At 34.9% G+C, this 25,540-nt stretch overlaps 1 protein-coding gene across 3 annotated transcripts in view; it reads left to right on the top strand.

Moving 5' to 3' along the window:
• LOC131147789 (glucosidase 2 subunit beta) overlaps positions 1-25,540 on the top strand; it is a 31,169-nt gene that overhangs the window by 4,419 nt on the left and 1,210 nt on the right. For all 3 annotated transcript variants that reach the window (XM_058097359.1, XM_058097360.1, XM_058097361.1), the window contains exons 4-13: positions 11,610-11,849; positions 12,687-12,910; positions 22,982-23,068; positions 23,199-23,267; positions 23,837-24,158; positions 24,252-24,356; positions 24,446-24,547; positions 24,656-24,713; positions 24,844-24,912; positions 25,431-25,518. In XM_058097359.1, coding sequence (XP_057953342.1) covers positions 11,610-11,849; positions 12,687-12,910; positions 22,982-23,068; positions 23,199-23,267; positions 23,837-24,158; positions 24,252-24,356; positions 24,446-24,547; positions 24,656-24,713; positions 24,844-24,912; positions 25,431-25,518 — 1,364 coding nt within the window. The remainder of the gene's footprint in view (positions 1-11,609; positions 11,850-12,686; positions 12,911-22,981; positions 23,069-23,198; positions 23,268-23,836; positions 24,159-24,251; positions 24,357-24,445; positions 24,548-24,655; positions 24,714-24,843; positions 24,913-25,430; positions 25,519-25,540) is intronic.

Genomic DNA, 25,540 nt, shown 5'->3' on the forward strand with positions numbered 1-25,540 from the left:
ACCCTTGGCCTTCATTATAATGCTGATCAGGCTCCTGGGCTTTAAAAACATTATTTATATGAGTCTAGTCATTAGAGTGGCCTATCTTAAAACAGAAAGAGCCATTTTTTTTCCTGGAAAAATTGTTGACATGCATCTCTTTAAAGTGATGGGTCCTCCTAGCCTCAAAGGGAAACCCTAGTTGCCTTGACAATAGGAACTGCCGTCCATGTATGAAAACTAAAGGCTTTTGAGGCAGATTCTTTCTATTGTGGCTCAACTCCATAACAAGAGCAGATCTATTCTTAGCAATTTCTCCGAAGGCAATCACCTTCAACATTATTCACCATTACCACACCTAAATCCGTGATCATTGATCTGGTTACGAGTCTTCGTCTATACCGCCAGCCTAGTGATGGAGACCCCTAACCACCTCACAGAATTCAAAACTTTGCAATCTTACATCTTTAGATCTGTTAAGAAAAAAAACCAAATATCTCTTCCCTTTCCACACTAGCCTTAGCTCCAAAATTTCCACACTTTTGCTAGGCAAATCATAAACTAATATTATATGCTACCCAATTGCATTGTACGAAGTCCTCTACCCAACTGATTGAAAATAGATAACCTATTAGAAAGCCATTTTGTGGCATTTGAAGGAAACCTCACCTACCTATTGCGAGTTTGATTTTGTTCAAGCATGAACAAATATAGCTTTTCCCCCACTTTGTCTAACGTTAGATCGCCTCCCCTTTGATCTGAATCAAATGCTTGTGTAAACCCACTACCATTTTCTAATAGTTTCATGGCGGAACAAATGTAAAAATGCAAAGGAGGTTTTACAAGAGAGTATTTGGCATATGAAAATATTGGCTGCTTTTTGAGGAACTTTGGATGTGAACCCTAGATTTTTAAAGATTAGTAATGTTTTGAGACATTTCAAGGGCAGACTAATCTTTCGAGTGGAACGATGGAATTGAGCTTGGATGTTACTTGGTGTAAGGTTGACAAGCTTGGAGAGTCTTAAAGATGTGGACTATCTTTGAAGTGTAAGGTTGGAGTTGAACATTGGTTGTTCATTAGGTGTTGGAACCTTTTCTACAGGTGATGAGAAGGTGGAGAGGAAAACAACAAAACGAAGTGAAAGATGAGGGTTTTAGAATGGACCTCCTTGCTACTAAAAAGAAGTTGTATCAACCTCTAGAGGATGATATCAAATTAGTGTGTTAGAAGTGGGTTTTGAAGGTATCACAACCAGAATGGAATTTTGGTTATGAAGTTCCTTGTGTTGAACTAATCTAGGTCTTGGTTGATTGCAAGAGTGAGATCAACTTTGGGGAAGGATTTGTCCCTGATCAACCAAGATGTTGGATCTTCTCCAATCTAGTGAGGGAGTTTGGGTTTCAAGATACAAAGGATTTAATATGAATCTGTACCAAGGTTTATTGAGTTAGAGTTATGAGAGGATTGATTGTAGCCCTTGGGAACTACTTGTGGTGGGGATTGTTGATGGCCAATGAGTGGAGCAATGTTCTTGGCCCTAGTGACTTCATTAAGGAATCAGAGATCAAAGGTGGTGGTTCTTAGAAGGAGATGAATTGCAGCTCGTGTCTTTGTTTGGAGGAGGACGTAGTGTTCAGGAATTTTTTTTGCAAAAATATTTGGATAAGTATTGGGTTTAGGTCTATTGCAAGATCAGAGACGAGTATGGGTGCCGTAAAGAGAAGAATTATTGTAGTTTGGTTGTTCTAAAGCTTCTTACTTTGGGTTTTGGGAGTTCTACTAGAAGACATGTGTGTGTTAATCAACGAGGACATTGATAGAATGTACTGGGGAAAGATGTCATTGTGCTACAATTCTTGTAACTATGACACACGTCTTCGACTTCTTGTTTTGCTTTGGAAGGAACTTGGGTTTCCATGGATTGTCATAAGATGTATTTTGAATGTCGCTCTGACGTTGTGGTGGATCTGAATAGTTTCCATGATGGTGTACTTTAGCTATGATGCATGATCATTAGTCCCATTGTTGGTTACTCATATACGAGCGAGAATGCTTCAAAGAGATACTTTTTTAGGGAACACTAGGTGAGTGGCCTATCTCCCTCAACCCTCAGTATCCTCTTGGGTACTAAGGAAGCACCTTAAGGAGAGCTCAAGGGCGGGATCTTGACATCCTCAAGGGGTATCTTGATCATTCATGTGGGATTGGGATTGGGATCCCCATGGACGACTCATTAGAGGATGAAGTCGTGCGATACTCTCAGTCCAGAGGCTTAGGCTTTCCTTGATGCCCTTGGGTATACTATTAGGTGGTGTCATCTTGAACCTGTTTGGACTATCGAGGGTGTTAATTCTTCGTATGTTTGGCTTGAGTAGTGCATGGTGTCACTTCCCTTAGCCCTAGCTAGTGGGTGGTAAGTGATAGATATTTTGACACGAGGATTGTGTTGTAGGGATGAGAGTCACCTTCAGTGCTAGTGGAAGGTGGGTTTTTAACACCCTTACCATTCGAACCATTGTTCCTCGGTGACAATCTCAGTTGGATCAAGGGATGTTAGTTTTGAGACATCAAAGTGTTTCCATGGATGAGGATGAGTATGATTGAACAAGACTTAGTCTAGTCTTGTTGCCGCACGGGTGTAACTTCGTCACTCTTAGGTAGATTAAGGCAGGGGTGGTGATGGAATTGGTGTATTCCCAAGAGGGAGGGGGTGAATTGGGTAATTAAAAATTTCTTCTTAGGTTAAATTCAAATCACAATCAGTATGACACAACCTAGGGTCTTTCTAAGCATTCACCAATTCCACAAAAAATAAGATATTCAAAAATTTAAATCATGCACAGCAGTATAAACATGGCATTCAAGTGCAGAAAATTAAAGTGCGAAAAATAGAGAGCAGACACACAATATGTTATCGGGGTTCAGCCAAGCTTGTTTACGTCCCCGCCTTAAGCCGCAGCTCAAGGATTCACTAATGCTCTCTTTAGCTAGGTGGAATGACGCCACTTACACTCTCCTTACGGGGCGAAGACTCCCCAGCTCAAATTTTAGGGCCGAGCCACAACCAGTACACCTTACGAGGCGGTGTCACCTCAGCTCAATTGCCAGGCTAAGCCAAACTGTGCACACTTTATAGGAAGGTGCAATTCCTAGCTTTCCTAACTAGGTCTGAGCCAATTCGGGACTCTTTACAGGGCAAGTCTCCCTCTTCAGGCCACGCCTGGAATACAACAGATATGGAAATTTATGTGTACAAGTAAATGCTTCTCAAAAAGTAGATGTGTACAAGTTGGAGCTCAAAAATGCACTCACACAAGATATGAAATAAAGCTCAAGTGAGTTTGGGTATTTTTCTCAAAATGAATATTCCAATATTTGAAGTAAGATATATATGATGAAAATTTAAAGATTTTACCCCAATAAAATTTTGTCCCAAAAATATATTTTAAAGAAAAATAGGAGAACCTAGGGTATTTTCTTTCAAATATTTTTTTCCCAAATGAAAATAAGAGACCTTTTCAAGCAAAGATATGTGAATGAAAATATGCTCAAGGTGCTATTAATCTACCCGAAGATTTTCTAAAAAATGTATTTCACAATAAATATAGGAGAAGCCTAGGGTATTTGCTCAAAAGAAATTTTTGCAATAAGGATTAGTGAGCCCTTGAAATCTTGCAATAAATGTGCAAGATTCACAAGCTATATAAAGTTTACTCCCAAAGATATTTATCAAATAAAATATGTGGGAGAAACTATAATCTTACTCTCAAGAATGATTTTGAAGATGAACTAGTGAATGAGAGTAAATGCAATTTGATGTGAAAATATATGCCCAAAATAAATGCTCTTTTGAAAATATTTTTTAAAGAAATAATGAAGAGAGTATGAATTAAAAGCTTTGGGGATGAAAAATATAGCAAAATATTTTGAGAGGATTTTTGGCTAATCAATATACTAATTATGCTTATGAAGGGGGTATTTATAGACATCTCCCAAAATATGGCTGTTAGGGACACGGAGGAAAATTTTAAAATTGTTTAATTACAAATTAATCAAGTTTAAACGCTCTAATTTTAAAAATCCCGAGAGGTTCGATCGACCTAGGGCTTCGCCGGTCAACCGTCCCAAGTCAAAGATTCAAATTTTAAACAGGGTTCAGTTGGCTGAGTAAAGCGTGGGCTGGCCGAAGGCGATTCCCGAACCTTCGTAGGTTCGGTCGGCCTAGGCTCAAGGCCAGTCGACTATCATTGAAGGTCGGTCAGCTGTGGTCTTTTTGAACTACATGGTAGGTTGGTCGTCCTTTGAAACTAGGCCAGAATAGTAATGGCCGGTCCGCGTAGCCTACGAGCTGGTTGGCTTTACCTATGGTCGGTTGGCTGGCCACTTTATGCACAAAGCCGGATGGTCGGCTGGGGCTTAAAGAAATGCCCAAAGTGTTTCGTCGGTCGATTGAGGTTTTTAACACATAAGAAGGCTGGTCGACTGAGGTCAATAAATCTTTAAATTTTTGCCCTGTTTTTGACTGTAAAGATATTTCAAAAACCCTTGTATGATTTTGAGTTTTATGTAAAAGGTTTTTGGTGAAAACTTTGGAGCGCTAAGGTCAGTCTATGGTCTTTCTTTGATTCCCTACGGTTGATCTATGGTCATCTTGAGTTTTCAATCATATCATGCATGATATGCATTATTACAGACCAAATCAAAAACAAAATGCAATACAATATAGAACAAATGTCTTCTTCTTCTTCTTCTTTTGTTCCTGTGATTCGCCATGGAATACGCCAAGTTGTGTGACCTTTAAGTTCCGTCTTGGCTTCCACTTCTCTTGTACCTCATGTGTGTGCTGTATCATAAACCTGTTCAAGTACTAGGCACACACATTAGATCCAAGTGCTTTGTTAGCATCAAAACAGGGATTGGACTCAAAAAGTTAACAGGTGGTTCTATGTGGCCTTGAAAATTTGCAGCCCCATGACACTATACATTTGGCAGTGACCAAACGCGGTACAACGTTTCTCCTTATTTGTAACAAGTTAAAAAATAATTGGTTGTATCATTCTTTTTTATCAAACCCTTCTATTGTGAAGTGTGCGACTGTTGCAAAGCATTATATTATCATCTTGATGTACATGTTAGATCTTAAGGTTTTTGGAAATAGGAATGGATTGAGCATTAGGAGTTTATGTTGGATGCACACAATATGAGTTCAACAAGGAATTAATGCAAGTACTTAACTATAAAAACCCCAAACTCTAACATTTGGAAAAGAGATGCCTAGACATGAATCGATAATAGTACTCATTAAGGCGTAATCCTCACTTTATAATTGACATGATGTTAAATATTGAAGTTTCAATAACCATCTAGATGGAAAAAACTGGTGATGTGGACATCATGAAAGGCAAAAAGGCAGTAAATACATTTAAAGGAGTATCTCAGCCATAATTCATATTAAATGAAATAAATTTTGGACCTGACAATAAGTTAATATCTTGATAGAAGGAAAGAGGGATAAACCTACAAGGTGAATTTTCATGGACTTGCATGAGCAATGTTAGCTTCAACCTGCAAATCCAAGTCATTTTTTTGGAGACCATATCTACTACCAATCACCTTATGCCATTGAGAAAAGTACTTAAAAAGTGAGATGTTTCTCATTAGACGCCAAACTTTTGATTATGATGCGTTTGAAAAGAGGTTTTATATTGTCCATGGATTTCATGGTTGGCCTCAGCTTAATTATGATGGATGTTCCCTTCGGTTAACAAGGTCAAATCATTATTCTGTTAAGTAAAAAGGGCGTTCCTGGGCTACAAGGCTCCCTGCATTGTGAGGGTAGGGGGAGGGTTGGTCACAGTGTATGCAACCTTACCCATGCTTTTATGCAGAGAGACTGTTTCCTTGGACTCGAACCTGTGACCAACTGGTCTCAAAGGAGCAATCTAACGGTTGTTTGAAGGCCCATTCTATGCCAACTCATTTTTCTGTTGATTTACAATATTATAGAGGATAAGTGATAATCTATTCTATGCTTTTTTGCTTGGGCATGGTAAATATAGCCAAAAAGGAGGCCTTTCCAAGAATCTAGTAGAATGTAGCTAAGTGAATTAAGTATTGGAAACAGGGGTTTTGAATTTTGCTTACCTTCAAAAGGAGCTGTGGTTATGTGGCAAAAACTGTGTCGGTCTTGTTAGACAATCTTGAAAGCCAATACATGCCATCAATTGCGTTGCTGGTTGTAGTTTTGATTTAGAAAATCTCATCCTCCTGCTTTATTTTTTCCCCCTAGTGTTTCCTTCTCTGTTGAGAAACTTGCCGTGGAATAAGACTATATGGAGTCTCAACTTCTTCAATAAATTTTCAGGCTTACTGAACAGTAATTGTTCAGGCTTACCTGGTTTTGGAGTATAGTTCATTTCAGGCTTCATGTGCTTTTCCTTCGGTGGGCTTAGAGGAGTGTGTTATATGCAAAGAGATATGAGGGCATTGCTTCATCTGTAGTTTTTCTTCAGTTTTATTCTTACCTTTTTTTGTTTTGTTTTATGGATGATATTTTTGTCCTCCTTATTTTATTTGTACTTAGTCTCCTTCTTTCTAAGTAAATTTCTTTGGTTATTAGAAAAAAGGTTTTGGTTGGCATGTGGTTAGTAGTCTTGTGTTTGAAGGTTGCTTAGATCTTGGAATTATTTCTTCACACTGCCATCACCACCTGACTGACCATCTCTTGATCTACCACCAGCCAAAATTTCATTGTGACACTTGCTGGCAGCGCACATGTCCCATGCACTGACGACACTTGTGGAAAAGTGCCAGAACATCCTGCGACTTCTAGACTCATGAAAAATTGGTTCCAGCCACAAGATTTTGGGTTTTCTCCTGAAATTTTGATCTGCAGCATGGCATTTTGATTCTGGACATGATATTTTGTAAGCAAGTGTGACATTTTGATATGGAAAGCTAGAAATTGGACTGCCAGGGTACAATCAGCACTTTGGAGTGTCCATTATTGCTGCCAGCATAAAAAATCAGATTCCATATCTACATTCTGTTAGTTCTCTAAGTGGTTTTGCATGAATGGATTGAGAACTGTGGCAAATTGTGTTAAGGGCCCTTAGCTTTAAATAGTTGCAGTGTATGTATTAGCAATAAATTAGCAGCATGGTGACTAATTCTTGTGTGCAAAAGTGGAATTATTGCCTGTTAGGGTACAAATTATGTTGAATGCCCAGGATACTATTGTTAATGCTTTGAATAGGCTAAAAACGAAAGTTGCGGCCTTGGGTAAGGGCATTTTCTTACCAACAGGAAAGTAGTATAGCTTCTATTGCGCCTCATACTTTTGAGTTGCGTGAAGGCTGAAATGACTATTTCAATGAAGGAATTGAATTAGAAGTTTCAAGTTTTAGTGGAGATGGTTCTCCCGATGAATTTGATGATTTGTGTATTTCTGGAGTACTATTTCTGATGGTATGACATGAATGAGGCTCAAAAGTTCTATTGGTCTGAATTATAATTGAAGGAAACTGCTCAAACTTGGTGGATTAAACAACTTCGTATCTTTATAAGAAGGAGATTTGGTGAGATTAGGATGTGGGATAAGGTGAAGTGAGCCACACAGGAACAATTTGTACCTTCCAATTACCAGCAGTGTGGATCTACAACTTTTTGATTTGAAGCAACTAGAAGTGGCAGATTACACTAGCAGATCTTATCACTTGGCTACTTGTGCCAGCATGGAATGGAAAGAGGATGTGACTGATCGAAGCCAACGACTGCCTCCAAGCTTGCTCGATGATGTCATTTCAGTACAGTTGGAGATGCAGTAAGGGTGCTACTCAGATAGAGGAAGATATGTTGCATAATCCTCCAAGAGCTACATCAACCTTTTGGTTTGAGAAGAGTACTAGTGGAGTTGTGAGAGAGAAGTCAACTGAGCAATTTCGTAAAGGAGTTCAGACTACTACCCCTTTGGAGGACTCCTGAGCATTCAAGAATCACTTCTAAGATCCAAGCATTAATCAAGTGCTTCAAATGTCAAGGTTTCAGGCATTGAGCTGCGCAATGTCCTGATTCATGGTTATTGTAAGAAAAAAAAAGATGATGATGGCATCCAAGTAACTGAAGCTGAGACAACAATCCCAAGTGACTTAGATGGTGATGGCAATGTGAAAAACTGTTTAGTACTTTGGCATATACTCTTTTCCCACAAGGTTAAAGCAAATAGACAAAAGATTGAAGATGAACCAGCATCTTTCAAACTCAAGTAATTTTTCTTAAGTAGCTTTGTACTTAGGTTGTTCGATCCTAATAGTTGTACAGATGTAGATTTTGAAGAAGATGTTAAGAAGTCAAATTTGGAAGTTGAACCTCATCTCAATCCATACAAAATTACATGGGTAAACAATACCATCCATTGTCGTTGCTTGTTTATGTTCAAGATTGGTGCAATTGTGGAGACAATGCTGTGTGATATCCTTCTTCTCAAGATTTTTCATATCCTTTTGGGCCGTCCATGGTTGTTTTAAGGGAGGGTTAAGCATGATGCTCATGAAAATTCTTATACCCTCTCCGTTGAATAGAAGTCTAAGTTGATGCCATCTCAAGTTCTTCCATTGACCAAATTGAAGCATACCAAGTTCCTTTCTTATGAAGGAAGGTGATTCTATTCATGGTGATGGGCTCCTTGGTACTTTCTCCAACTGGATGGAGTCAAGTTTCTCTTTGGAAGGAGGGAATTGATGTAGGATGAGCAGTGGGTGTTTTGTTGGATCATTTTGACCCAAGTTGGAGTCTTGGAGACCAATTTCAGGAATATGGGTTGAGTTTCTCTTTGGAAGGTGGGAATTGATGTTGGATGAGAAGTGGGTGTTTTGATGGATCATTTTGGCCCAAGTTGGAGGCCAATTTCAAAGAATAGGGTCAAGGGATTGTTGATTCCTAAATCCAAATGTCTTTAGTTTATTTGTAATATGCTTATGTGTATTTGGGGGTTCATGGGTAATGTATGTGTGTTTTAGAGGTTTATTTATAATTTCTTGTATCAGTAAGGGTATATGTTTAGTTTCTTGTATTTTAGGCTTTCTTATAAGTAGGGTGTGAAAGATATATTGTAGTTAGGTGAATAATTTGAATAGAAAGTGAATGTGTGATTCCCCCCCATTGTATCTCCTGCTTCCTCCTTTTTCCCCTCTTCTCTATTTCTTTTCTAAATTTTCTCTTGGCTGTAGTTCTCATTTCTATTCTGCATCAAAGCTTACTAAGGTTTGGTCTGTGTGCAATAGTTATTAATCAAATGAGAAACTTGGTAGTGGGATTTGTTATGGAAGGTTTATAATCCTCTTAATATCATCATTAAGATATTGAAATTTTTTGGGGTACTATTTGGTACTTGGTGCAACAAGTGGCCCAACATGGGTGTCCAAGTGTAAACAATTTATTTATTATAATGACCTCAGGGAAGGAGGGGAAAATTATGGATCTGGTACGAGTAATATCTACTGAGCACTAGAAATTTATTTAGTTTTTAAAAAAAATGATGAAATTTTAGATTTTATTCTATTACTTGCCCCTAAGGACTGACTCAGACTCAGGTCTAGGTGGGATAAGAGAGAATTTGATAGGGTTTTTTTTTTTTCTTTAAATTTATTTATTTTTTAATATATATATATATATATATATATATATAAAGAAATATATCAAAAGAATGAGAAAAAAGAATCACAAAAAACAGAGAACCAGTAGTCCTCACAAGAAGACGGGTAAAAAAAAGGAAAAAACAAGGAGAACTCCAAAAGCCCCTTGCTGTCTAACCAAGAAATTCCCTCTTTAAACCTTCTACATCATAATTAATCTAGTGCTTCAAATGAGGTAGTTCTCATTGACTTTTATTCACCTTACTTTTAACTTGACATCCAGGACTGGAAAACCACAAACCCACCAGATCCACCATTTTTGAGCTTTAGGAACCTTTCCATTGATCTCTACTGTGGGCGAAACAGGGCTAGGCAAAATGCCGTTTCTTTTCTGTTCAAATTCTTCCAAGATTCATCTTACCCAAAAAAAATGCATTTTGCTGGACTAGCCAGAACAGCATTGAGATGTTTGTGGATTTTTTTCCTTGGCATTAATTGCTTTGCTTAAATGACACCATTTGCCATTGTCTTCCTCTGTCAGCCTTTTCTTGTTGTGGTGGTTACATTATTTTTTAGTGGTTTTTTGAAAGACCATATGTAGGTGATGGGGATCAACATGCACCTCGGGTATCTTTCGTGGATATTGTGACACGTTGACAACCACCTGAAGTCCACCATTGACGTGAACTTATTTGCAGCAATTGAAGCTTCTCTTAGAAGCTAGCTTGGAAAGAGGATGACAGCTTGCAAGTCAAAGAGTCTTGGTTTTTCAAGAAGCATGACAACTTGCAAGTCAAAGAGTCTTGGGTTTTCAAGAAGCATTTATTTCATTTTAAGTTCCTAGACTTCACTATCATAATTATTATAGTTCCTAGGCACCTATTTCTTATGACAAACTATTTCCTAGGAACCTCATTACCTATGTTTTAAATGTTTTATTTTACTTTTGTATTTTATTTAATCTTTTAAGAAGCCATGTGCAAGTCATGTGCATGTAAGGCTATAAATATGCCATCACTTGTGTTGTAAAAGGCATCTTGCATTATCAATTTAAAAAAAGAAGCTTTTGCTTGAACTTGTGAATCTTGTTTCTCTCCTTGTGAGTAGTGTGAGGCTACGTTCCGTTTCCCCGGAGATTGGGTGGTGAGAGACCACGACAACATCAACGTCATCATCAACACTACACACCGACACCTCTTTCATAGCTCACAGCCACAACCACCTCAAGCTTCATTCTTGTCTCAAGATTCCTAAAGATCAACAAGCTTGTTTGTGGTGCGATCGAGTATTCGTGTGTCTTGGTGTTTGACATTTTGAACCATTTGGTAAGCTTGTTTCAATTCCTTGTTTGTGACCATCTAAAATAGCCCCTAAAAGTACCTCGTAAGCCTTGAAACTCTACCTGAAGCCTTGATTGAAAAACCTTGTTCATTCTCTTTGAATCTTCCTAGATTTTCAATATGAACATGCTTGCTAGTACCTTGCTTATGGATATTTGATTTGTACGCTAGGACTTATGATCTAAGACTTCTAATATAACATCTTTTAAAGTGAACTTGATTACTTGAATGAAATGATCAACTAAGGGCTTTGAACCAAATCATATGTGTTTTCAAAATCTCAACAACTTGTGATCATTAGAATATGCTTGTGATGTTCATGCTTGGTTAACTCAATTCTTCTCATAGATTGTGATATTGTGCGTGTGCTACAAAGAGGGTCAACCGTAGGACTAGGGCTACTTAGAACCGTCCTACATCAGTAGGACAACTTGATGTTCTAACATCTTGCTTAAATTATTGTTGTGCTGAATCTTTCTTGTTCTTTTGTTATTTTGTGTGGTTATTTGAAAGACCATAGGTAGGACAACTTGATGTTCTAACATCTTGCTTAAATTATTGTTGAGCTGAATCTTTCTCGTTCTTTTGTCATTGTTTTGTGTTGCTTTTTTTTTTGGTTATTTGCTGTTTAATTGTACCTGCCAACAATCAACAGATTGCTGTGACGGGAGTGATGAATATGATGGTAAAGTGAAATGCTCAAATACATGTTGGGAGGCTGGGAAAGTTGCTAGAGATAAGCTAAAGAAGAAGATTGAAACATATAAGGAAGGGATCAATCTCCGAAAAAATGATGTTGAAAAAGCAAAATTAGCTTTAGTTAAAGATGAGGCAGAGTTATCAAAGCTGAAAAATGAGGAGAAAATACTGAAAGGGCTCGTTCAGCAGCTTAAGGGTATTGTCTTCTCCATTTTATTTTCTATATTTGCGCTGTGCTTGCGTTTATGTGCTTCTTTATATGAAATTATTATGTTTACAACTTTTTTTTTAATATTAGAATTCAGCTGTGCTCATCATGGCCCTCATATAGGCTGGATCCTAATGCTTTTGGATTGTAAATATCAAGTATCAACACTGTTCCAAATCCCTAACTTATTCCAAACTTAGCAAAATTTTGGAGATGCCAAATGTTGTATTGAGGAAAAAGCAAATATGCCAATTGCATGATTACAACATAATTTGGTGAAGGAATGAGCTATTCTAGGTATGGAAGGAGCTATTCATGATGGGGCAGTTCCCATCATCATATATGGGCTTCACTCTTGATGTGTTAATTGGCTGATTTTTGCACTGATCTAGAACTTTTGTTTCAAAAATGAAAGGGAAACTTAATTATCAATTGGGCTTGTTAGATTATACTAGCCTCTGGTTTTTTTGTTGAAAAATTTATAATGCGTTTGATTCTTGTACTATGGTCCTATATTTTTCTTCCCTTAGGAGTCTAAAATTAGCACATTGCTGTCTATTGAGGATCAGAATTACAGTCTCTAATTCTTACTGATAAAAAAGTGTCTCTGTTTTCTTGATAGTCATTGTAATGCTTTGATTCATACATGCATTCATCTGCATATACTTATACAAATGTGAGCATGCACATAGTTTGTGTGAATTTATACATATGCTTTTTGTTTGTAGTCATGCTCACACATTTACACAGTAAGGCATACTGACTTGTATATCTACCTACATGTGTGTACATTTGTGTGCTTGTGTAATTTGGCTCCTGTTGTAGAGCGCAAAGAGCAAATAGAGAAAGCAGAGGAGAAAGAACGATTGCAAAAAGAGAAAGAAGAGAAGGAAAAAAGGGAAGCTGAAGAGAAAGCCAATCAGGAGAAAGGTGAAGCCCAGGAGAAAGCTGATCAGGAAGCAGAAAAACCTGACTATGAAGGAGAAAAACCTGTGGAAAATAGAGATGATGACAAGATTGGGCTTTTAGAGGATTCTACTTTGAATCAGGTTAGATTGCTTGTTTAGTTTTCTCCATCCTTCTCAATCCTTGACCTTACTAATTTAATCTTTTAGAAAAATTACATTGTACACTTCTAAGCTTCTAATATTGATGTTAAAGCTGAGATACAACTTTTGAAACCCACAATACTTAACTGCAGGAGTGTAAAGGACCTGGCCCATTGTCCCTAAATTTTATGTCCTTTTAGTAGGCACAGTTTCCTCATCTAGAAATATTGTGCCTATGATTGGTCTTCGCGCATTGTGTTGAATGTTACACCTATTGCACCTCTGTTGAAATTTCAAAGATGCCCTTTATTTTTGCACAAGAAATGGCTATGGTGATTATGAGCAAAGCAAATTCATTTGATCTCCAAAATTTAAGCAAATTCATTTGATCTCCAAAATTTAAGCAATGTGACGCAATGAAAGCGTTCAAATTATTGGTATTTGTCATTTAAAAAATAATGAAAATAAAGAATATACGTGTTACAAAATATGTTTAATATTCTTTCTTTGTACTTTTGTCTCATTTTGTGGATATGATATGAAAAAAAAACAATGTGTTTAATATATATTTTTAAATAAACAAAGAATTTTATTAAAAAATGAATGGAAGAAGATATAGAGGAAAACTTGATGACATCACAAAACTAACGAGGCAAAACTTTCCAATCCTTTTGTAAATCATTGAGAGAACCTTATAAAAAAATTTATTCGCGAAGCACCAAAGTGGTGCCAGAATAACTCCAAGCCACTATATAGGAGTAATAGAAAGTTTGGAAATTCTTGTATTATGCTCTCCAGCCAAATACCTCAAGTCTATACTTATATGGAATTATGAAATATACAACAACAGCAGCAGCAAACCAAGTCTTGAGTCCCACTAGGTGGGGTCAGCTACATGAGTCCTTTTCCGCCAATTCATGTGATCATGGGCAATTTCCTTCGACAGATTCAGGGCTATTATATCTTTACTCACTACCTTATTCTAAGTTATTTTAGGTCTATCCCTATCCCTTTTACTGCCTCTCATAGTAACTAATTCACTCTTCCTCACTTGTGCACTATTTGGCCTAGGTTGTAGTTGTCCAAACCACCAGAGCCGTTCCACCTTTATCTTATCTTCTATAGGAGCTATGCCTAACTGCAAATATGTTCCTTAATTTATCTTTTAACCTTATACCACTCATTTACTCATTATCTCATTCCAAGTTATTTAAGGTCTATCCCTATCCCTTCTACTGCTCCTCAGTAATTAATTCAATCTTCCTCACTCGTGCACTATTTGGCCTATGTCGTAGGTGACTAAACCACTCGAGCTGCCCCTCCTTTATCTAATCTTTTATAGGAGCTATGCCTAACTTACTGCGAATATGTTTGTTCCTTAATTTATCTTTTAACCTTATACCACTCATCCATCTTAGCATTCTCATTTTGGAAACTATTAATTTTTGGATATGTTGTTTCTTGGTCACCTAACATTTTGATCCATATAGCATAGATGGTCATGGTCTTATAGCTGACTTGTAGAACTTCCCTTTTAATTTTAAGGGTATTCTATGATCACAACACTCGAAGCACTTCTCCATTTTACCCAACTTGTTTTAACTATACGCATTATAATCTTCTTCAATTTCTTGTTCAACTTGCAAAATAGATCCAAGTTATTGAAATCTATTGGTACTATTAATTTCTTCATCATCAAGTTTAACTTTGTATCGAATATTCCTCTTACTATGACTGAAATTACATTTCATATATTTTGTCTTATTTCTACTTACCCTAAAGCTTTTAGATTCTACAACTTCTCTCCATAATTTTAACTTAGATTCTACTCCACTCCTAGTTTCATTAATTAAGACAATATTATCTGCAAACAACATACACCATTGAACATCATTTTGGAAATTCCTAGTAAGTTCATCCATCATTAAAACAAAAAGATATGGACTGAAAAAAGATCCTTGGTGTACACATATTGTGATTGGAAATTCCCCAGTCTCTCTACTTGTAGTCCTAAAGTTAGTCGTTACTCCATCGTACATATCCTTACTCCATAGAACTTCCCTTTTTACCTATCATATGCTTTCTCTAAGTCAATAAATATTATATGCAAGCCCCTTTTCTTTTTTCTAAACTTTTCCATTAATCTTCTTAAACGATATATAACTTCTGTAGTAAATCTCCCAAGCATAAAACTAAATTAATTTTATGAGACCTTCATTTCGAACCTTAATCTTTGTTCAACTACCCTTTCCCACATTTTCATTTTAGGACTCATAAGTTTAATTCCATGATAGTTCTTACAATTTTGATTATCTATTTTCTTTTTTGTTTATGTGTATTAAAGTACTTTTCTTTCATTTGTGTAGCATTTTATTAGATTTTATAATTGTGTTGAATGAATAATTTTACCATATAATTCTGTTATCACCTACCATTTCTAAACTTTAATTGGGATGTTATCTAGTCCTATAGCTTCTCCATTTTTTGCAATCTTAGCTTCGTTAACTCTAATTTGGTCAATAAATTTCATATTTTTAGCTTTTTTCTCATTTGTCAGTCCTAAGTTTAAGCCTTCTACTTAGTTTTCATTAATAACTTCCTAAAGTAACTTTGCCATCTTTCTTTTATGTCTTCTTCCTTAACCAAAACAATATGATCCTCACTTTTTATACATTTTACATTACCTAAATCTTTACTCTTTCTTTCTCTAGCTCTAGCAAGTTTAAATATGTCTCTTTCCCCTTCTTTTGTATCTAATCTAACATACAAATTATTAATGATCTATGTTTATCTTCACTAACAACATTTTTTGCATCTTTTCTCGTCTCTTTGTACTTTTCCAAAAATTTCCATATTTCTACATTTTGGCTATGTTTTATACCAAATTGTTTTTGTCTTTACTGCTTTTTGGACATCTTAATCCCACTGCCAACTTTTGTTACCATGCGAGAATCTTCCTCTTGATTCACCTAAAATCTCTTTTGCTATATTTTTAAAAGAGCTAGTTATTCTATTCCATAGAATGTTTGTGTCTACACCCTCCTCTATTGATCTTTCTATCTTTAAAGTTTATTACTTTTTCTCCTTTTAAGTTCCATCACCTAGTTTTCTTGCATTGATTTCTTTTATCCTTTCTCTTTCATTTTTAATACATATATCTAAGACTAAAACTCTATGTTATGTAGTTAAGTTTTCACTTGGGATAACCTTACAATCCTTACATGATAAATGATTTGCCTTCCTAGTTAAAAAAAAAATCAATTTAACTTTTATTTTGATTACTTTTGAAGGTTATTAAGTGTTCTTCTCTCTTATTAAAGCAAGTATTCATTGTAATAAAATCATATGACATGGTGATTCTTATATCGTATCCCTAGACTCATTTTTATCTCCATATCCATATCTTCCATGTATTCTCTCATAACCTTTATTATCCTTTTCATGTGACCATTCAAAAATGCTCCTATGAATATTTTCTCAGTCTCTTATATCTCTAGTATAATACTATCCATATCTTACCAAAAAGATTGTCTCATAAGGTTTTCTACTAAGTCTACTTGAGGAGCATAAACACTAATGACATTTATTATCTCTTGGCCTAAGTTCATCTTTATTTCTATAATTCTATCCCCTATTCTTTTAACATCTAAAACGCTATCATTTAAGTCTTTGTCTACAATCATTCGTATTCCATTTTTATGTTTTTCTTTTCTAGTATACAAAAGTTTGAATCTTGGTTTTTCAATTTCTCCAACTTTCTCCCCTACCCTTAGTTTTTTGGAGGCAGATTAAATTAATTTTTCTTCTAATCATTGTGCCTACATTCTCCATGCTTTTATTGTAAGTATCTCTTTATTCCAAGTTGCTAATCTAATCTTAGTCTCTTGAATTAACTTCTTTACTTGCCCACGTCATGAATGATGCGGGAACCCTCTCATATTTGACACCGTATTTGGGCGCTAACACGGTGCGTTGCTTTGGGACAATGACTTAGCTCACCCTTGCCCACTTTTCACTACACCATATGCTCGTAGGGGATGCCCTAGCGAATAATTGGTAAGTATTCATATCATAGTGATTTGACAAGTTTTATGGTGACTGTCAGCTATCTAATGCAACCCTCGTCCTTTACCCGGGTTTGGGACCGATTGTATGTGAAAAAATTAGGATATTGAGTGCATCACATATTGAGTTATGCATGTATGAAATATGAATAATGTAAATCATTTTTTTTGGACAAAGTTATCCTTATCTCGTAAAAGTAAGACAAAATATTTATGGAAGAATTAAATTCAACAAAATTGAAATAAAATTGCATTCTGAAAGTTTCTTTTAGATAGGTTAAATTTGAAGCTTAAAAAATCCCAACTAGTTAAAAAAAACATCCGTACTATATTGAAATGTATGAATAGTGCTAAATTATTTTGTGGACAAAAGTACTTTTATTATAAAAAATATTCCTAACTAAATTCAAAAAATTGAAATAAAATTGCATTTAGAAAGTTTATTTTAGATAGATTAAGGTTTGGACCTCTAAAAAAATATCCACTTAGATAAAAATATCTATATGATATATAAAATTGCAAATAATGTAAATTATTTTTTAAACTATTATGATTATCTTGTAAATGTAACAATTTTTTTTAAAAAAAATAATTAATTCTTTTTAAAAATAATATAAAATTTCATTAGAATGTTTATTTTAGATAGGTTAAGGCTTGAGCTTTAGGAAAATGTCATTAATCTTAAAAAGGAACATTTAGCTAAAAACATCCATACTCATTATAAAAGATGAATGGTGCAAATTATTTTGTGGTAAAAAAAATATTTTATCTTTTAAAAGTAGGAAAAAAATCCAAAAAGAATAAAATTCAACAAAATTGAGACAAAACTTCATTTAGAAAGTTTATTTTAGATCTAAGGTTTGAGGGCTTTTAAAATCCATTTAATTAATAAAAATCTATACAAGTATGATAGTGCAGATCATTTTGTGGAGAAAAGTACCCTTGTCTTTTAAAAAGTAAGTCAAAATATTCTTAAAAGGAATTTAACTAAACAAATCTGAGATAAAATTGCATTTAGGAAGTCTATTTTAGATAGTTTATGGTTTGAAGCTTAAAAAAATAGGTAAAAAACATCTACATATGTAGAAGTACATAGTGCAAATCAATTTGTGGACAAAAGTATCCTTGTCTTATAAAAGTAAGAAAAAATATTTCTAAAAAGAATTAAATTCAACAAAAATGAGTTAAAATTGCTTATAAAATTTTATTTTAGGTTGGTTATGGTTTGAAGCTCTAAAAAAACCCATTTAGTTAAAAGTAGAATAAAAATAACAATATAAATAAAGAAGGTGAAAAGAAAGATAGAATAGGCAAACCCCTCGAACATGTTCTAAGAACTATGGTAAAGTGTCTAATATCATTCAAAGGAAGAACAACTTGATTTATGAAAAGCAAAATATTAGGAATAAAATCTTATACCTGTAGTACATTGACTAATTGACCATTAACTAAACAAAATGGCAGTTAGTGAGTAATACAACAACAACAACAAAACCAAGCCTTATTCCCACTAAGTGGGGTTGGATATATGAATCATTTTCTGCCAATTTATGCGATCATGGACCATTTCTTTTGATAGATTCAAGGATATTAAATCCTTACTCACTATCTCCTCCCAAGTTATTTTTGGTCTACCTCTACCCCTTCTACTGCCCCCCACAGTATCTAAGTCACTCTTCCTCACAGGTGCACTATAAGGCCTACATTGCAAGTGTCCATACTATCTGAGTCGTCCCTCCTTTATCTTATCTTCTATAGGAGCTACACCTAACTTACCACAAATATGTTCATTCCTTAATTTATCTTTCAATGTTATACCACTCATCCATCTAAGCATCCTCATCTCGGCAACTTTTACTTTTTGAATATTATGTTTCTTCGTCGCCCAACATTCTGATCCATATAGCATAACTGGTCTTATAGCACTCCTATAAAACTTCCCCTTCAATTTTAAGGGTATTCTACGATCACATAGTACATTTGAAGCACTTCTCCATTTTACCCAACCTGCTTTAACTCTATGCATTACATCATCTTCAATTTCTCCTTCAGCTTGCATAATAGATCCAAGGTATCGAAATCTACAAGTGTTATTTATTTCTTCATCATCAAGTTTAACTTTGTCTCCAATATTCCTCCTATCATTACTAAAATTACATTTCATATATTCTGTTTTATTTCTACTTATCTTAAAGCCTTTGGATTCCAAAGCTTCTCTCCATAATTCTAACTCAGCCTCTACTTCATCCCTAGTTTCGTCAATTAATACAATATCATCTGCAAATAACATACACCATGGAACCTCCTTTTGAATACTCTTAGTCAATTGGTCCATCACTAAAGCAAAAAGATAAGGACTCAAAGCACATCTTGATGTACACCTATGGTAATTGGAAATTCTCTAGTTTCTCCATCTATAGTCCTTACACTAGTCATTACTCCATCGTACATATCCTTAATGACATTGGTATACCTACAACATACACCCTTTTTTCTAAAACCCACCATAGAACTTCCCTAGGTATCTTATCATATGCTTTCTTAAGGTCAATAAATATCATATGCAAGTCCCTCTTCTTTTTCCTAAACTTTTCCATTAATCTTTTTAAAAGATAAATAGCTTCTGTGGTAGATCTCCCAGGCATAAAACCAAATTGATTTTCTGAGATCTTCGTTTCTAACCTTAATCTTTGTTCAACTACTCTTTCCCATAGTTTCATCGTATGACTCATAAGTTTAATTCCACGATAGTTATTACAATTTTGAATATCTCCTTTATTTTTGTATATAGGTATTAAAGTGCTTTTCCTCCATTCATCTGACATTTTCTTAGTTTTTACAATTGTATTAAATAAATTAGTTAACCATATAATTCCGTTTTCATCCAAGCATTTCCAAACTTCAATTGGAATGTTATCTGGTCCCATAGCTTTCCCGTTTTTCATCTTTTTAAGTGCAAACTTAACTTCGTTAACTCTAATTTTGCGAATAAATCTTATATTTTTAGTCTTTTCCTCATTTGACAATTCTAAGTTTAAGCCTTGTATTTGGTTTTCGTTAAACAACTTACTAAAGTAATTTCGCCATCTTTCTTTAATATCTTCGTCCTTAACCAAGACAATATCATCTTCACTTTTTATACATTTTACATTTCCTAAATCTTGACTCTTCATTTCTCTAGCTTTAGTAAGTTTAAATATATCTCTTTCCCCTTCTTTTGTACCTAATCTATCATACAAACTATTAAATGATCTATATTTAGCTTCACTAACGGTCTTTTTTGCATCTTTTCTTGCGTCCTTATTTTTTTCAAAGTTATCTCTGTTTCTACATTTTTGCCCCATTTTATACCAAATTCTTTTTGTCTTTATGATTTTTTGTACATCTTTATCCCACCACCAACTTTCTTTGCTATTCGAGAATTTTCCCCTTGATTCACCTAAAATCTCTTTTGCTATCTTTTTAATAGAGCTCGCTAATCTATTCCAAAGAGTATTAGTATCTATCCCATCCTCTGAGATCCAATCCCCATCTTTGATCATTTTATCTTTAAATTTTATTATATTTTCTTCTTTTAGGTTCCACCATCTAGTTCTCTTACACTGGTTTATTTTATCATTTTTCTTCCATTTTTGAATGCATATATCTAACAATTAGACTCTATGTTGTGTGGTTAGGCTTTCATCTGGAATAACTTTACAATCCTTGCATGATAAACGATCTACCCTCTTAGTTAAAAAAAAATCTATTTGACTTCTATTTTGTCCATTTTTAAAGGTTATTAAGTGTTCTTCTCTCTTCTTAAAGCAAGTATTCATTATACTAAAATCATATGACATAGCAAAGTCTAAGATCATCTCCCCAGACTCATTTTTGTCTCCATATCCATATCCTTTATGTATCCTCTCATAATTTTTATTATCTCTTCCAACATGTCCATTCAGATCTCCTCCTATAAATATTTTCTCAGTCCCCGGTATGCCTTGTATGATACTATCCATATCTTCCCAAAATTGTCTTTTAAGATTTTCTGCTAAGCCAACTTGAGGAGCATAAGCACTAATGATATTTATTATCTCCCGTCCTATTACCATCTTAATTTTTATAATTCTATCCCTTACTCTAGTTACATCCACAACGCTATCTTTTAAGTTTTTGTCTATAATAATGCCTACTCCATTCTTATGTTTTTCTTTTCGAGTGTACCAAGGTTTAAATCCTGATTTATCGATTTTTCTAGCTTTTTCCCCCACCCACTTAGTTTATTGAAGGCAAATTATATTAATTCTTCTTCTAATCATTGTATCCACAATTTCCATGTTTTTACTCGTAAGTGTATCCACAATTAGTGAGTAATAATTTATATAAATGTTTTAGGAACTGTGGCTACATTTTGCAGAATGTAGTAGTGTGGAAATGGAATAGTTATTGTACAATTAAGTTCACAATAGTTGACAAAGTAAAAGTGGGTTTTATTTTAAGGTGACATACAAGAGTTGTTTAAAGTTCAAACTAAATGGAATAGCTAGGATACATATTCCCTTCGTAATTTTTTGGAATGGTCATCTATTGTCTATTCCTCATTTATTGGGATACCACCAACATAATTTGCCTTGGAATGACACCCCTTCCCATTCATTTGTTCTATGCCTTGCCTATTCCATTTTGCAGACCATAGCAACCTATCTATTGAAAGTATTGATTTTTGCTCACGAGTCCCCTTGTACCACTTTTAGTACACCATCTGATGACCTCACAATAACCAAGCTTTAAGTCTGGCTGCATGAATCTTTTTCTGCTAATCTGTGCGATGCTGGGCTGATAAATCCTTACTATCTCATTCCAAGTTGTTCTAGGTTCACACCCCCTCTTTATATTGCCACTAACATTAACTATCCCTTTCTTTTGTACATTATATGGCTTGCGTTGCAGGTGCTCAAACTGCCTGTCGCTTATCTGTCCTATGTCTAACTTATCACAAATGTGTTCATTTTTTAATTTATCTTTTAGAGTTGTGCCACTCATCCACTTTAACAATCTCATTTTGTAACTTCTATTTTTTTTGGATATGTTGTTTCTTAGTTGCCCAACATTTTGATTCATATAGCATAGCTGGTCTTGTAGCTGTCCTATAAAACTTCCCTTTTAATTTTAAGGATATTGTAAAATTAAAAGGGAATTTACTATATGCACGCATGTATGAATATGTGGCTGCATCATATGTGCCCATGTGTTTTGAGTGTATACATCACACTTTCTCTAAATGTGTGTGTATGCATGTATGTATATAAATCTCTCTTTTGCTATGTGGAACTAGATGACTAACATTTCTGAAGGCGAGTCAAAGGTGTTCTTGGAATAGACATTTGAAAGTGTGATATGACTTTAAATTGAAAGTGTCGCGGATGGTAGTTGATGATAAAAATAGATGTGAGTTTAGGTTGCAAAGAGTGACAGGCTGGGGTATGATTTAATAGAAAAAAAAGATTAATATTAATAAATTGGAGCACTTAGACTTGATTGAGTTGGTGTATTTGGGATTAAGTTTATCACTTTTGTCGTACTTATGCAGCCGCGAATTGGAATAAGTGCTTGACAAATTCTTAATACATGGAAACATTCATTTAAATTTGCTGAAGTTCTCCTGCATATTTTGTCAATTGCTTTTTGAATAGTTTGGCAATTGATAAAATTCATTTTCAATTCATTATTTTACTTGTCTGGAGAAAGGAAAATAAGAGGATAGAAGAAGACAATTCTATTGCCAAATTAATGTTGTCAAAGTGAACTGCATCTTAAATTGCACAATACTCTCCTTCAATGTGCTTGGTGGTCTGCATTTTGTTCTGCACAGATGTACGTATGCAACAATTGTTTCCTATACATACATACATATTTATGGATATTCTTCATATCTATATTTGTTGGATTTATCAAAGGCCATTGTCAATAGTACTCTGTAATGAAATAAACTTTTATTTATAATCTTAATTATCTTTTTTAATAGGATGCAACACATGATGAACCAGCAGTTGAAGTTGCGCATGGCTATGATTCTGGAAATGAAGGATCTCTAAAAGATCCATTGAAGCAGGTAATTGAGGAGTTTGTCATTGTGCATTTTTTTTTTCACGAACATGGTCATACTGAAATATGATTGTTTAGATATGGCCATGTAGAGGATTCTGATATGTTCTTGGACATAAATTTCTTTCTGGGCATAGCATGATGCAGATGATGTGAAGGAGGAGGCTGCAGTTGTGCATGAAGCTACTCTTGATGGTGGAAGCAAGGTGTGTCCTGATTAAGTCCTGGATCAATAATTCTCCCTATATAGCTCCAGCGCACTCATAAGAAATTCACTCCTGCTCATTTATTTCATTTTGGGAATCAAGGGAATAGTTATTCTTTATATATCCCTAATTATTTCATTAAACATGCAATAAGAAAGGAATAGGCGTCTGCATGATGAAATTTGGGAATAGTTAGTCCTTGTCTATTCCTTATTATGGACTCATTAAATGTTTCACATTGTTATTTATTGTATAGTGATAACATAATTTTTGTATAACTAATTGTATTTAACCTACTAAAATTAATCTATTCTTAGGAATAGGCATTCCGCAAACCAAACATAGCCTCAGTGTATAAGGCTTCTACACCATACTGAGGTTTAGGAAGAGTATGATGTATGGAACCTTGCCTCCACATTTGGTGAGGCGAGGCTAAAAGTATTAAAACTATGCTATGCTTGAAATTGCACCTTTTAAATATATATAAAATTTTTTTTAAATTTTTATGCTGCAAGATATGACCATCTTATCTTTGTGAATTGACAACTGCTGTGATTTAATGTCTGCAGGTGGAGGGTGCATCTGAAAATACTGAGGACTTGTCAAGAGAGGAGCTGGGTCGCCTTGTTGCTTCTCGATGGACAGGAGAAAATTCTGAGCGGCAAACTACCGAAAATGATGCTGTGAAAGATAGTGCTCATGAAGGTCTGGAAGAAAGTCAAGATAGCACTCATGATGAAGAATATGATGGGTATGCTTCAGAAACTGATGATGACCACCATAGTTATGATGATGATGATGTAGAAGACCAGATAGATGATTTTGTAGAAGACCATGATGATTCTAGTTCTTCATACAAATCTGATTTGGAAAATGACACAGATTCATCAGGTTTCGAATCCGTTATTAACATTTATTCTTTGCACAAGTCTTTTCATTTATTTGATGAATGATGAATACTCTTAACAAATAGTACACATATAGATATAACAACCTCAAGTAATCCAACTTGGTTAGAGAAGATACAACAGACTGTAAGAAGCATTTTACAGGCAGTAAATTTGTTCCAGATTCCAGTGGATAAATCAGGTAAAAGTCAAATATTTTATGTTGTTTAACTCTCGATGACAGAATGCACAAATGGAAATACGTTATTTGTTGCATTAATTCTTCAACAGAGGCTGCTCGTGTACGCAAGGAATATGATGAATCCAGTGCCAGGTTGTCAAAAATGCAAACAAGAATATCGAGCTTGACACAAAAGCTAAAGCATGATTTTGGTAAGTAGATTAAAAAATTGTTACTTGTTCTGCTGCTGCAACATATATTCTATTGTGTGGTCATTACTCATTAACTTTAACTCCATGTGGTGAAATATAAAATTACAGGGCCAGAGAAGGAGTTCTATTCATTTTATGACCGTTGTTTTGAGAGCAAGCAGACCAAGTTACTAGTTTCTTCTTTTTTATATTGTTTATTTTAGTTCATATAGCATCTTGGATTTCTAAGGAAGTTCACGTTGAAATATTTACTTATTTATATATTTTGAGTGCCATCTTGAATATTCTTGCCTCAGGTATGTTTACAAAGTTTGCCCATTTAAACAAGCTTCCCAGGTGGAGGGCCACAGTACAACTCGATTGGGGTGGGTGTCTGGCATTCATTTGTTCCTAACTTACATATTCCCAAGTTCTTAGGTACTAGTGATTTTGATTATGCTATTTGGGGGTACATGTTCTTCCATCAAGGAGATCTAGGTCATAAATGAATCTGGCATCTCTCAGCTGTCCAATCAATCAAATTATTTTTGGATTGTTTCCCTTGCATGCCATATTTTTTTAAGTAGAAAATAAGGATTGTGTGAATCATTTCTAGATCAGGAGTTCTCCTAGTTGTTGGAATGCAAATGATTGGTCCATCTAAGGGCGAATATACCCTTCGCATGGCCTCTACTGTTAGCAGAGCTGCAGGGATGACCAACTCTTTAAAATACACTGCATTCCTGGTTATTTACCTTCAGCCATTGGACATATTGAATATAGACTTTGTTCCATTTGTACCAAATCTTAAATCCATCATATTAAATGACTGTTTATTTGCACCCATCTGTTTTATTTCATTTTAATAATCTGATCAGTTCTTCCCATCTTTTATTAAAATTAGGCACTGGGAGAAATTGGAGGACTCGTACAGAGTCATGCTATTCTCAAATGGGGATAAATGCTGGAATGGACCTGATAGAAGCTTAAAGGTACTGAATACAATGTTAAAAT

Source organism: Malania oleifera, chromosome 2, assembly GCF_029873635.1.
Source record: "Malania oleifera isolate guangnan ecotype guangnan chromosome 2, ASM2987363v1, whole genome shotgun sequence".
Lineage (NCBI taxonomy): Eukaryota > Viridiplantae > Streptophyta > Magnoliopsida > Santalales > Ximeniaceae > Malania > Malania oleifera.